This window comes from Hippocampus comes, unplaced genomic scaffold, assembly GCF_001891065.2.
Source record: "Hippocampus comes isolate QL1 unplaced genomic scaffold, H_comes_QL1_v1.1 scaffold237, whole genome shotgun sequence".
NCBI classification, from domain to species: domain Eukaryota; kingdom Metazoa; phylum Chordata; class Actinopteri; order Syngnathiformes; family Syngnathidae; genus Hippocampus; species Hippocampus comes.
In genome coordinates, this window is record NW_017806159.1 from 496,242 (window position 1) to 511,319 (window position 15,078).

Genomic DNA, 15,078 nt, shown 5'->3' on the forward strand with positions numbered 1-15,078 from the left:
CATGCTCCAGAGTCCAGACCATTATAAATTTAAATGTCATTAATTTTTCACTGCATGCAAACAGCATGCCAATTACAGTATGTTGTGTTATTTTATTCATTCAATGAATAACAAGCCTCCCTGGATGTCAAACCCAAGGAATGAATACAAAGGCTGCATTATTTAACCTTTTCTGAACTAAAAACTATCCAAGTTTGGCCATTACTTTTGATTTCTGGCCGTGTTACTAATGAAAATGATGTTAAGGACATAGCATGTGCTAAGTCAATCCTATTCAAACTCCACTGGGCCTTTTTTTTTTTTTTTTGAAGATACATTTTCGGACTTACGTGCCTTAGCATCATCAACCATTTTTTTAATCGTATTTGAAGGAGGAACGGGAAGTTTGTGCAAGACCACAAACTACCGTCATCATAGTAAACAAAACTAATCCCGTAGGACTACATGTCACGGGTTCTTCAGTGGTCTGGGTGATTTTTTTTTAGCCTTCGCTAATGTAGCCTCCAGCTGCTAGCCGCTAGCAAAGAGGAGAGGTGTTGATTTGGGGGTTTCGTGAATTTAGATCATTCACACTAAGCATGGCAAGATGTTTTTCATCAATCAAATGTGGACTTTTTGACTTTGACCTTCCCGGCGTGACCTAAAGCTGTCCGAAAGCCATAAGAGTCATTCAATCGCCAAGCACTGGCTTTTTAACTCTTAATAGACTGAAAGGTGCTCAATGAGGCACACGCTACAGGCAGAGACACCAAAAGAAATAAATTCCACCGCGAGCTAAAACATCGTTGTGCTGTATGTTATTAATTCTTAAATCAACACACAGGTGACAATGTGGTTTTTTTTATTGAGTCTTTATAAATTGATACTGTGAAGAAACACTTCAAGGCCCTAACATGTATTTACAACTGGCATGTCCTATACAAGTCACATAACAGTGATACCATGACGTTCGAGTGCGGCAACACTCACTTTTTCCGTTTTACGTGCCGTCACTCTGGTTGATTTTTATTTTATTTTTTCGTCTCTTCGTGTTGCGAGCCAAAATTTGAGGTATGAGCAAGATGGCGTCATCGAACGCCACAACAGCATCCCACATGTCACTCGCAGCTTGAAATATAATGAGCAAGTCAAGGAAGTACGCGGTTCCTATTATTAGCACCACAGGCAATTTTAGTCGCGGCTCTCCTTGGAAGAGGATGAACACATATTTGAATTTAGCATGACAATTTGGCACAAGAAGTCGCGCTATTAGTAAGACCTTTCTTGAAGCGACAAGAAAACATTATTTTGGTCTAAATATTTCCTACCAGGAGGTAGTCCTGTGACTTGGATGAAACGAGTGGGAAAACGGCCTTCTCAAAGAGAGAAATTTGTCTTAGAAATCGGAGTCAAGGGATAGAAAAGGAGCCACTAGCCTTGATGCCCACATCCTCTGTGTTGGTCTTCTCTACCGATAGTGGAAGAGGCTGGTGGAGTCGAGTTCACCTGCATAGCAAATTGCCTCGGCAAAAAGCTTCGCAACCTGGACACACAGCAAAGGTGGGGTGGGGTTAAAACAAAATTAAAAACTCTGAAAAGATACTGATGCTTTGAGTCACCAGACTGTCCACTTAAGAGAGCTCGTGTAAATTACTGACCTGAAAATTTGTGATCAGGGGTATGCCATGATCGACAGCCATTCTGCGAATGAGGAAGTTCTCCTTCAAGTGCCGCGTGTGGTTGGTAGGCAAGTTCACAACCAGGTCTATATGACCCTCACTGATTAATCTACAGAAACACAAAGAAACCGTCTGAGAGAAGAACGTCAAGGCCTAAATTATGAACCAGTCAAGTTAACCCTTTCGCGCACCCTGTAACCTGATAACATGATCAGCTGTCCACTGTAGTAACCGCTGTCCCCGAAAGGGTTAAAAATGCCATGTCCAATTGACTACACTGCCAAAGTTGCACAACACTTCCGTGTTTGGATTTCAGTTGAGTGTGACATCACAAAAGACGTCAGCAAGACGGTTATTCGAAATTCCAAACTAGCTGGACAAAGAATTCCCCAAAATATATTTATTGTACAAGGCTTCATGGTGATTGGCATAAATTGGTTGTTTTATATCATGTTATGGCCAATGTGAGCAATATGAAAATGTTTTCACTGATTAGATTGGAAGCTCTGAGCTGTTTCTAATATGTGCACTTCCCGAAATTCTAGCGGTACAGTATTTTTCTTTTCTTTTTTTTTCTTCTTACTCTGCCAACCCCACCTGTCCTTCTCTCTCACCGTCATATATACTGTACACGCCGTGTCTTTTCATGCTGCGGTGTTTGACAGAGTGTGGGATCACAATTCCCCCTCCCCGTGAAAAAATAAATAAAATGATACGAAAGACAGATGACAGAGGGAACGCAGGTCGCGTTCCTCTATAAAGTGTTGGCCTGTGTGCCACCTCCGCACACCTGATGCCTGCCAGACGTACGCACGCGTCGCGGTGTGAGAGTGCATTCCCCGCAACGCCTCATTTCAAACACAGATGGCGACGCCGTCGCATTGTCGTAATATCTTTTGTGGAGGCATTGCCCTCCGAGCAAAGTAACCTTCAAGGCGCATCAATTATTGGACGCCGCTACAGGCTTGTTCCGAACATCGACGGTAACTGAGCACAATGACTTGCTTCCATCATTTATTTTAAACTACTTTTACCCTTTTCCTGCACCCTGTAACCTGATAACACGGTAAGCTGTCCACTGGAGTAACCGCTGTCCCTGAAAGGGTTTAAACCAGGGGTCCCCAACCGCCGGTCCGCGGACCGGTACCGGTCCGCGGACCGGCGGTTGGGGGGCCCCCGGCTAAAAAAAAAATTTTTTTTTTAGCCGGGGGCCCCCCAACCGCCGGTCCGCGGACCGGTACCGGTCCGCGGACCGGCGGTTGGGGGGCCCCCGGCTAAAAAAAAAATTTTTTTTTTAGCCGGGGGCCCCCCAACCGCCGGTCCGCGGACCGGTACCGGTCCGCGGACCGGCGGTTGGGGGGCCCCCGGCTAAAAAAAAAATTTTTTTTTTAGCCGGGGGCCCCCCAACCGCCGGTCCGCGGACCGGTACCGGTCCGCGGACCGGCGGTTGGGGGGCCCCCGGCTAAAAAAAAAATTTTTTTTTTAGCCGGGGGCCCCCCAACCGCCGGTCCGCGGACCGGTACCGGTCCGCGGACCGGCGGTTGGGGGGCCCCCGGCTAAAAAAAAAATTTTTTTTTTAGCCGGGGGCCCCCCAACCGCCGGTCCGCGGACCGGTACCGGTCCGCGGACCGGCGGTTGGGGGGCCCCCGGCTAAAAAAAAAATTTTTTTTTTAGCCGGGGGCCCCCCAACCGCCGGTCCGCGGACCGGTACCGGTCCGCGGACCGGCGGTTGGGGACCCCTGGTTTAAACAATCATTTGTATTGATTTTTAAACGTGAAGCCAATCAATCAGATCACCATGTTACTGATAACATGAGTGTCGGAATCATTGTAAAGAGCAGTAGTAATAATAATAATGATTATCATAACAACAATAAGAAATCCTCTCCCTCCGATTATTGCATTTGACATAACTGTCACGATGATGCGGTGGAAGACTTTCCTCACTTTCCATATTCATCCCCAAACGCTATGAAGTGGACTTCTGAGTGTACTGCTCTTTCTTTGATGTCGGCAGCATATAACCGAGATAATGAAGGAGGTTTGCCCTCAGATCTCAGCATCATATGCTGATCAGTTATCCTAATTTGGAATTTAAAGAAGGTTTACTTATTACTTCGCCGTCCCTCCGGGGAGGTTTGGCTCGACTTTTAACGGGCAAATTTAAATATAAATAAGAAATGATCACCCCCCCCACCAACCTCTTTATACTGGGCAAACTGGTCTGTCCTTTGGTGGGCCAGGCGACTGGAGTTGCCGGGATGTCATTGGCACAAAGCCAAGCTGAGGTGGATTCCGTCGCGTAGAGCTGGTAGGATGGCAAAAAGAACAATAATGAACGAGATGATGGTAAAATACAGTGGAAGAAAATGGATTAGGCGGGGGACAAAATATTTTCTTGTTGTTAGGGGGGCGTGACAGAAAATAATTAAGAAGCACCGCTTTCAAGGAACAGCACCTGACGGTGTAGTTACCTGAAGTAGGCAGTAAGAGTCCAGCGTGTCCAGATGTGACATCACTTGTCATGAAAGTCGTCATGTCAAGATAGTTTTTTTTTTTTTTTTAATAGCTTAAATTTTCAACTAGAATGGATAACTTTTTGGCTTTTTTAACCGATTGTCAAACTAAGAACGTTAAAATGTCACCGTCACATGATTTGGAACGACAGCCAATCAAGAAGCGATCTGAAGTGTGCTATTTATCGAGGAACATGGAGGTCCATCGCCTCCAAGTTTTGTATTGCAGTCGAAATAAGAAGACTTGATGGAGTTGGTCTTTGTGTTCCACTACTCTTTCGCCGCCTTTGTATTTTCTGGCAGTCTTCTGCCCTGCCCTGTGGCACACCGCTGCGTGCCACAGGTCACTTCAGGTAGTGCGCTCAGGTCGTGTTGGATCACGCCCGGTGGCCGAGGGGGGCGGTGACCCCGGGCATCCATCTTGGTGGGGGCATCCCCACATTACAACCATGTATGTAAAACAAACATTTTATCGCCCAGCCCACCCGTAGACAAATGGGGCATCTGTGTTTGAGACTGCGGATATATATGGACAACAGCGCCCCCCCATCGAAGATTTGCTTCTCAAGGGACATCATCCGCACATGCTTGCCCCGGGGAGCTCAAGTACTTTGGCATGCCACCGATCACCCAAGACTTAGTGGAAAAGACTCTTGATTGTTGGTGGACAGATTGCTAAGTGGGTGGTGTGTTGGTCATCTTGAGTCGACCACACAGTATGAAAGTTGTAAGAGCAGACCATTGAACACAAATCACCATGTTTTGTTTTCACGTGTGGGCTTTCTTACATTGTTAAGATATGACAATTATATTCATATTTTCATGTGTGCCAGGCGTTGAAAAGTCCACTGTAAAGACGGGCATGTGCAGATGTATTAAGTGCTGTTAAAAATTACGTAATGTCTTAAATATACCAAATAAATGGCATCAATGTTGGTGACCATGAAATGGTCATGAAATGATGAAATGATTTTTGTACCCACCTTGAAGCCATCCTCTTTCAGTTGATGGGCTGTAGCCAGGAAATTGGGTCGGAATGAATGCTGGCAGTTAAAAAAATGAATAAATAAATAAAGAAAAGAAAGCAGAAAGTGACCAACAAAAAATTGCTAAAAATTCAACATGTTCAAATTCAAATGGCACTGTTCTCACACGAGGCACTAGATGCATTACAGATCAAGCCATTCGCAAATTCAGAGCTGCTCCTGAGCATATTTTTTTTTTTAACTAATCTTAAAGCAAAAGAAAATTATATTCATCATCAATAGCGTTTTATGCTAACATCTCAATATTTTATAGTTAACCGTATAGCCTTCAAATCAAAATCCTTCACTCAACCCTGGGGATACATTCACAGTGCGCTACCGCTGTGTTCTCGATCTGTCAGCCATGTTGGGCAGTCTTTGTGACCCGAGGCATTCGCCTTGAAGTGGTCCACTTCCCCAAGGGTGCCAATTACACAGCCTTTGCAATGAATGCTTTGTTAAAGTTGGATTAGTCAAACTCGCGGTTTGACAGCCCACAATGACAGCAGGACTTCATGACTCAAACTCGTGTTTGTGGTGACGTGAAGCGGTGAAGAGGCCAGCTTTTGATGACTGGCCTTTTTTTCCCAAAACGTTTAACCGTTATTATGACTGTAGAGCTGTTTAAAGCGGTTTCAGGCAGTTAAAGTATTTCAGAATAATTCATTTCAAACAGGTCAACTGTTATTGCATTGTATGACCCAAGTAGCCTTAAGGGATTCATTCGCACCATCCAATTCAGGGTCATGTGGTCATGATGCAACACAAACTGGCCAAGGAGGCCTTACCTGAATCCCGATCAGGATGCCCTTCCGTGGCAGCTTAAATCCTGTGGACAGCATGGCCTTCAGGAAGGCGGAATAAATGTTTGGTCCAAAACAGGCAACCTAAAATAAAATCGAAGTCTCTTTGAATATCACGGACTTCAAGCATGCATGACAAACCTAAACGAGAATTTACATTTTCAGCTGTTACGGCATATGAGTCATTGCACCTCAAGTATTTTATTGTTTTACTTTTTTTTTTTTTTTTTAGCATTTGTGTCATATTAACTCTTTCATTCCACAAGATGTATTTTTAGACGTTTCAAGACGTATTTCAAGATGTTTTTAAAATTAGGCCCCGCCTACCAAAGACGTACTTGTACGTCTAAGTCATTTTTTTTGCGTCATAGAGAGGAGCAGGGTCTGATGCAATCTGTGAATGAGAATAAGCCGATTGCATTGTAAATCATGTAAAAAAGCGACCAGTAGGTGGCAGTGGTGCCTCACGTGCTTGAAATGCATGCTTTTACAAAAAGCTCTTTTTCTCCGTTTTTTGCCCAGGAATCGCCATTTTCATGAAACTTAGCCATTTTGTAATGCCGATTGCTGAAGAATGGAAAAAGATTTTTTTTTCTGCTGAAAGAAGAGAGTCCAAACTTTATTTTGATAGGCACCATGTTTATATAGCAGTAGAACCAAATATTCTGTGGGCCTTGCATGATCAGTCAAAATCCAGTAAAACGCTGGAATTGAGGGGGTTGCTCCAGTGAAAATGGCTGGGATTGAATGAGTTAAGAAAAGAAAAAAAAAATATAAGATACACCTGTGATGACTGCTAAGCATTACGGTACACCCATTTCATTTTGCCTTGAGCGCTGAGAGTTTGTTATAACTTCCAATATGAACAGTGCATAATTTATTTGTACCTTTCTACAACCATTAACAAAATGTTATTTAAAGGTTATTTCTCACCTGTAGAAAAAGGTTTAAAGAAGGTGAATGATATTTTCATATCGCCCATTTACTTTAGGATTCACAAAAAGAGGATCAAAATCAAAATTCAAGCCAGCGCCCAGAAGCAGATTGTGTTTGAACATTAATATAAAGATAACAACAGGCAGTTTCAATGTGACTTATGTAAACTGAATAGAATATCTACTTCTCCAGTCGAGGCCATTTCACAGCGAAGTACAGGATCTGCATCCCTCAGGCGCGGCCAAGAGAACATGGGTGCCTGGGGGTGGGGGGGGGGGGGGGCAATGGAGAGATGGAGAAGATTGTTTGTCATGCTTTTGGAATGTTTCACGTCATGTGAGTTTTCACCGGCCATGGAATACCAAAACTGTGAAGTTCGAACGTTCAGATAGCACAAGTCTGTTTGTTATCAAGCTAAAAGTGTGCAATATAGCAAAGAAAATCAACACATCTATACAGCATGCATTAGCATTTGATTGCAAAGAAAACAAAAACAAATTCCAGGACGCTGCTGCCACCTAGAGAGAAAACTTGTTGAGCCCCATAACGATTGCAAATGAGTGTGCACTGTGAATCATAAATTTTACACATAGCATTGTGGTCGAAAATGAAGCTCTCAACACATCTATAGAACACTGAGAATAACAAATATAAAGAATGCAAGTCACCGCAGTTAATGTAAGAATTGAGGAAAAGTATCCTCCCCCCGAAAAAAGGCATGAAAGGGAAGTGCAGCAGAAAGTGGTGTTTGAACACACACGGAGACGGGGGTCCATGAGGGGGATTCATCCTTGAGGCGAGTTATCTAATCAGCTGGATGTAATGTGAGCATACTAATGTCCAAGAGAACAATGTGGGGAATGTGGCAGCGCTTATCATTGCACTCTTCAAAGAGTGCCAGAAAGAAACGGGGGCCTCTCCACATCTTCACGCACATGACCCAAAATGACGCCCTGCAGCCGAGAGAACATTTCGCACCGGGGCGGCGGGTCATGTGACGTCAATCGTTTTCAATGTTTGACATGTACACAAAAAGGACAACGAAAGACATTGGTTTGTCATTCTGCTTGTCACTCGGAGGCGTGTCCGGAAAATAAAGCGAAGTCAAACTTTTTATGACTTTTGACTTGATAGTTTTAGACCCGGAAAAAAAAATAGCCAGATGTTATTGAAGGATTTCAATCATTTGGGAATTTTGCATGGCATATAAATAAAGTTTGATTGATTATCGTTAGAATTAGCTTAGGTTTGGGATAACATGCATGACAGTCCCATCCCACATACTTTGTTGACAACAGCTGAGTGTCAAATAAAACATCAGGCATATAAAGTCGAATGATACTCTCACACTGAAAGGGGAGTTTTTCCACATTCATTAAATAATTTGAGATTCTAATCAAAGAAATTCGTCAAACCGATAACATTGAGTGCTAAAGTCACACTCCATTAGAATTAATCCATGCGGCCATCTCGTGCACATTAGAGGGGGAAGCGACATTCAAATCCACATTGTAGTTTCACAACTGGAAAGAAGCAAAACATCTCTTACTTCATGTTTAAGAAAGTACATAGAATATAAAAGCTGGCTCTTTTTTTCTCCACACCACTTGCCCGCTTCGCTTCCACCCACTCGCTTCATCACTCGCAAAGCCGCACTGATTAAATGACTTCACTTGGGAGGAATTACATTGCGTGCGATTGGCCTGAGTATTTCCTGTGCGAATGCATCTAAGCTACTACCATATTGACCATCAAGGATATCAGAAAGCTGCGCTGGTTAATGATAGCTAGTTGATTATTAGACTACAGGAAATCTAAGACTGCACTAGCTAAATGACAAGCATTGGTCCAAACAATCTAAAAAAGAGGTCTTTGGATAGAAACGTGTCTGGGTCCAGATCCAGAGTCCGCCAATTAAGAAACTCTGCTCTGTTGGTTGAAAAGTTTAAAAGGTTTTTTTTTTTTTAAAAAGGGATGCAAGCTATCTTGAGCATTTAAAGTTCTCATGCTGAGCTGAGTATGAGCAAAGGGACAAAAGAAGACTGGAAAAAGAAAAAGTCAAATTCGCCCAAAAAATCTTCAAGTATCTGTCCAGGGTCCGGTTAACTAAAAGATCAGAAGGTGTGAAGGCCTGTGTGACAGTGTGCACAGTGAGTGGAAAAACTCAACCGGACGATAGGCCGGAGGAGCTGACCGGAGACAGAGAACGGGATTCTGTCAACAGGAAATGCAAGAGGCTAAAGGAAACGTTCTTGGAGGCAAGTGAAGATAGAGTGGAAGAAGAATCATCTCAATCAAACTCCCTGGCAGCATCGGATCCAACGGCATCATCTCAAAGATACTCAGGGACGCAAAGAGGGACCAGGGAGACCTACCAGTCCGATGGCTGGGCCAAGCAACGCTTAGAATGGCACACGAGTTAGTCAAGCACACACTCAAAGTCGACTGCATCCCCAGAGGTTGGTCCAGCTGCTTCTCTGAGCACTTTAGGATGCTCTTCACCTCAAATAACTTCACTACAAGCTGGAAGAGGTTGGAAGTACGTATCAGGACCTGACGTATTGTGTCAGTGAGATTTGCGTTTTGCCGCTGTGGTCAAGTTAGTGGAGAAGCCGGCACAGGGAGCAGTACTTTGGAATGGCATCCAACGGGTCCCCGTCAGGGTCAATTCATGGACAACTTAACAATTACAGCGAGGTCAGTCAAGGCAACTACAATGGAGTTCAAACCATTCCAAATCAAGAAGCCTGATCCTGAATCGAGGCGACAGAGCAAACGTTAAAGGGATGCTCAACTAAGCAGAAGAGTTCAGAGGAGGTGGCGAGAACCCCGTCAAGATTTGGCTCTATCGGGCCTTTTCGGCCCCAGTAAGTAAGCTGCAGCTGCCAAGCACATCAGTCGTGGGGAAGTTTAAGACAGACAAATTCCGATTAGCCAGGAAGCTGCTAGACAGTGATGAGATAAGATATTTGGACAGCGGAAGAAGAGGGCGGACAAGTCAGGGCAGTTGCTATGAAACAAACAAAACTTCGAAGATGGATACTGACAGAAGATCCTTGCTGCGTGCAGAGCAAGAGACCAGCAATCCTAGAAGACATTCTATTATGCTGCCGAGCCAGCCTGACAAAGAAGAGGTTCAGGTTTTGTCATGATCGAGTGCTGGTGTGACTCTCCGATGAACTGGGGAAGAGTAGAAGAGAAAAGGAAACGAAGGCCCCTGGCCCCACAGAGGCTTTAGCGGGACAGGGATCCTCCGTTGGGAGTTGACCTCGGAAGGCATCTCGAGCTTCAAGAGGAGATTGCCATCATCTCCTGCTAAGGTCTGCGCCTGCGGTCCATTTATCGTCTTATAAATACGGCGTTTTGATTTGAAATACAGCCTTCATGAGTCACAGGAGTTTTCTTTCTCAGGACGCTGAGGAACGAAAATCTCCTGCAATTATATATTGGGTCGAGGAGCAATTTTGTAATGGGGTGTCTGCAAGCACGTCCAAGTCCAAAACACAATTTACCGAGCTTCCCCATCTCCATATCCCCACTAACCGTTGATGCCTCAAAGAGAGAGAGAGGGGGGGAGAGAGAAATTGTGAAAGCTCCTCAACAATTTTATCTCTGGGTGCCAGCCAAGCTGAGGAAAATAAAGTCAAACATTTCCCGCTTCATATTGTTTCTGACAGTGAACCTTGTCGGAGGTGGAAGTCACATCTTTGGAAAAACATGAAAGGAGATGGGCAAGATGAATATTTTATATTTTCAACACTATAAAAACTTGAGAGGATTTCTCACATGAATATATGAATAGTTATATTCGGATGCTTTGACACAACAGCCGCTCCGTCCGTAATCAAACTCTAGTTTATTTTCCACCCATTGGAGTGGTTTGTTTTGGCTGCAGTGAACACTAAAGAGTCATCAGATTCGGGGTGAGGCTTAGCATGAACTTTGGCATTGGTCAGCTGTTGTGGGAAAGCGATAAAACCTTGATTGTGACAGATGAATAAATCGGGATTGACTCAAAACTGCATGATAGTGACACAACTCAGGCGGTGTGTGAATGAGGAGTGTGCCAAACAATATACTGTACTGCATCACAATCTCTCACGTACACCAGCAACTGGTATCAATATAGATGCTGACAAAGTTTAGTCATGGGCGGAAATTAAAAACAAATTCAAATGTGGTACCAGTCCGTGGGTCATTCGGTACCGGGCCGCACAGAACGAATAAATAACTGACATTACTTCCGTTTTATTCATTTCGGGATCTGAAAGATGTTTTATTTTGAAAATTTACCGGATTCTCCGTTACATCCGTTTACAGTATGTCACTCTCGACGCAGGTCAAGGCGCGCGTCTCAGTCACGTGATAGGTGACCGCTAAAATGAAACCCGGGAGCCAGCAAAATGAGTAAAAAACAAACGTCTTTGGAAAGAAGGCTACATTTAATAGACAGTATCAGGATTTTCGACTTAAAATACGGATTTATCTCATGCACCAAGCCCACTCTGCATAATATGGTGAGTCGTATTTTTGAAGGCACGTTTAAATGTTACCATAGCGATCAGAGAGTGTTGCGGCCAGATAGGACGTTCCTCGTGTCATGATTCGTGTTTATTACTGTGTTTTAAAAATACCACACTTTTCATGCAGGCTCATATCATATTATTTTGTTGTATTTATCCGTCACACCTTAAAGGTCGGTCCCTGAAAATATTGTCTGACATTAAACCGCTCCGTGGGGCAAAAAAGGTTGGGGACTGTCTATATTCTAGACAACAAAAGTCGGGAAAACACTGATCGAAACAGCCATTGTGATAGTGAACGTTGAGACACGTCAAGGGGGTTTATTTAAATGGGTACCCACTTATATCTTCTTGTCTGTGTAATTTTGAAATTCCTTGTGCGTTCGTGTCGGGAAAGGCAAGAAGTTGAACACACTTTTGTTTGTTTGTTTTTTTGTTTGTTTTGGGGGGGATAGATTTTTCAATTGAAATGTCTTTAGGTCCTCGAGCAAGTTTACATTGATGCACTTCAAGTAAACTCTGGAAGCATTTAAAGTGCGGTGAATTGTGTATTTGGAGGTCTGATTAATATTCCCCAGCATGCAGACTACAAATTGAAAACTTTTGATGGTTAGGAAAGTGGAGGATTATACCTGCCTGACTAGCTTCAAATGACAAGCATTGTTACAGCGGCTCATCCGTAATTAAGAGAGAGAAATGACTTTGAAAAAAATGGCTTTGGAACAGCTGGCGAAACGTAAACGCTCTCTAATCCAATCAAAGAGGTAAGTCTCCAAGCTGGAAGAAGAAAGCACCGACGACTACTCCCCATTCGCCACCATTCACGGGTATTTGGATGAGGCCATCGATGCTGCCTTTGTCTGTGATATGAGGGAAGCTGAACTTGTGGCATATGCCATGTGAGTCAAAATGTCATACGCAGACTCATTACAGAAATGACTGACCATAACATATCCCGTCAGGCCTTATGAGTCCAACACAGAAGACTAGTGTGCTATGTAAGTCATCTAATTAAACAGCGGTTACATTCAAGTCCCATGTTTGGAAAGACTGCTCGAAAAATGCTGGATGTTAAAATGCCGCGCATGTAGCAAAAGCATCAAAAAGGCCAAAGCTGGATAAGTTGAGAGGACCCAATTAGCTTGCAGAAACTGTGGGCGCATAAAAGACCAAATTCGTCCATTTTGAAGACTGTCTTCCATGTTTAAGGCCACCGTTGTTGTGTTAGGTTGACCTAAGCTAATGCAATGCATTGCAATGCAGCTTTATTTATGTAGCGCTTTCACAACAGCTACAGCTGTAACAAAGCGCTTTCCAGAACAGTTAACATAAAATAACGCAACACATAACATATGACACGGACCGTCGTGCAATTTTAACCTCTTTTGCCCCCATATGCTTGCTTGTTTAAAGCAGAGGATCCGAGACGTCATGTTTCCAAATGTGCACACGTCTGCAACAAGCAAAGTTTGAAAGTAAACAAGAAGCTGTGACGTCCAGTTACGAAAAAAAGAGATTGATTCACTTCTCCTGTCTCATGTAAACCGCTTCAATTCCAAGCGGCAACCCTCAGTTCCAAATACGCATCCGCGTCCCGCGCCAACGCTTGCTTTCTTGCATAACGAATGATTTGGAACAGGACGCATGAAACCTCAACTGTCAACCTGCATTAAATTTAGGATACAACCATTGTCTGACACGGTGCAAACCAAATTTCCCAAAACAAAATAATCAGATTTCAGTGCATGCATATCCTGGTCAACCTTTCTTTTTTTTTTTTTTTTTTTAAACACTGGCAGTCATCCGGTTGTAGTCCTCCAAATACTTTGCCGCCTCACCTTGATACCCACGTAGTCCAAAGGAATGATGGGCCTCTCTAGCGAAGGAAGCCCGGCTTCATCCACAGGTTCTCCAACCATCACTTTGGTTGCCACGTTGATAAAGTCCACACCGATTGTTTTGGATACAAAGGGGAAAGAACGCGACGCCCGGAGGTTACACTCGATCACCTGAAAAGAGCATACAAAGTAGAAGACAAATCATTGCATCGAAGCACCAGATTAATGATGTCAGTCTTCACACGGGCATCTTATTGGAAAATGACAACCTACCATGACGTCGTTTCCTTTGACCAAAAACTGAGTGTTGAATGGCCCTGATATTTCGAATGCTTGTGCTATCTTTCGGGTCACCATCTTGACCTGAGAAGTTTGAAAGAACACATACATCTCGATTTCATTTATCTATGTCAGTGACATATAATGAATGATAAGCAGAACAATAATTGCGCTTACGTTAGATGGCAGAAGGTACAATAAGCCTGGACATGTGCGTGTGGGTATGCATACATGCGCGCGTGCATGTGTATAGAGCATAACTGACCTTTTCTAAAGAACCTTGGCTAATGGTCTGTGTTGGCAGCATTAAGGTAGCGTCTCCTGAATGTACACCCGCATCCTCAACATGCTCCGTTATTGCATGGACCAGCACCTAGACAGATATAAAGATTAGGTCACAAATGAATAAACCAATCTGCTTCGAGACTCAGGTAGTAGCATCTGCCGAATACGGTGACTTTGTCATTACGTGATCGGGCACAGCCTACACACACATTTGTTTTGATGCACAGTATTTCTTTGTCTACGGTCTTTTTGTCTTTTCTGCATATGACTGCATAATACTGTACACGCGTTTCATGTCAGTAATAGTATAGAGCATAATGACGCCCGAAGAAAACGTACTCATGGAATGGAACTGAATTTAACATGTGACTAATAGCCAACTATACCTTCCCTTTCTTGGCAACAGCATCCACTTCCACCTCCCGGGCACCGCGAATGAATTTGGTAATAACCACCGGATGCTCCTGGAGGACAGAAATGATGTATTTCTTTCAGAAACGTGGACTGAAGTGGGTTTTCTGTGTAGTGCGTTAGAATTCAGATAAAATGTCTTTTACGTCACCTGATAACACAGTGCTATTGAGTTGAGGTTGAGGAGCTTCACGATAAAGGGAAATCTGCTCGGATCAAGCCTGAACATTATTTTCGTGAATCATATTTTCCATGATTTTGGTACCCTAGCAAAAAAACTAAAACTAAAAAAAAATAAATAAAAAGGAACAGAAAAGCAAAGAGCTGCCTAACGAGCTTGCTTTGGTGCACTGCAGGTAGAAATGTGTGTGCGTAAAGCATGTGTGTATTATTCTAGCCCTGAGTACTATATTGTTTTTTTTTTTTTGGGGAAATCTGCTCGGATCAAGCCTGAACATTATTTTCGTGAATCATATTTTCCATGATTTTGGTACCCTAGCAAAAAAACTAAAACTAAAAAAAAATAAATAAAAAGGAACAGAAAAGCAAAGAGCTGCCTAACGAGCTTGCTTTGGTGCACTGCAGGTAGAAATGTGTGTGCGTAAAGCATGTGTGTATTATTCTAGCCCTGAGTACTATATTGTTTTTTTTTTTTTTGAAAGGGACAGCTGCCCCTGAAACACTTGGGGGTGTAGTGAAGAAAAAAAATGGGCGCACTCGGCTAGCCAACAGCTACATCAGCTGCTAGCAGCAGATAATTGAAAGCAGAGGGAGAACTCAGCATGAAGTGTACTCTCTTTGTGT

At 43.4% G+C, this 15,078-nt stretch overlaps 1 protein-coding gene across 1 annotated transcript in view; it reads right to left on the bottom strand.

Annotated features, from left to right (window-relative positions):
- Positions 1–1,323: 1,323 nt before the first annotated feature.
- The window catches only part of cps1 (carbamoyl-phosphate synthase 1, mitochondrial), a 76,740-nt gene continuing 62,985 nt past the window's right edge, over positions 1,324–15,078 (bottom strand). The window contains exons 29-38 of the mRNA XM_019895351.1: positions 14,250–14,327; positions 13,844–13,951; positions 13,573–13,662; positions 13,300–13,470; positions 7,123–7,197; positions 5,988–6,086; positions 5,158–5,217; positions 3,860–3,966; positions 1,638–1,767; positions 1,324–1,522 (exon numbers count right to left, since the gene is read on the bottom strand). Coding sequence (XP_019750910.1) covers positions 1,448–1,522; positions 1,638–1,767; positions 3,860–3,966; positions 5,158–5,217; positions 5,988–6,086; positions 7,123–7,197; positions 13,300–13,470; positions 13,573–13,662; positions 13,844–13,951; positions 14,250–14,327 — 993 coding nt within the window. The 3' untranslated portion in view covers positions 1,324–1,447. The remainder of the gene's footprint in view (positions 1,523–1,637; positions 1,768–3,859; positions 3,967–5,157; positions 5,218–5,987; positions 6,087–7,122; positions 7,198–13,299; positions 13,471–13,572; positions 13,663–13,843; positions 13,952–14,249; positions 14,328–15,078) is intronic.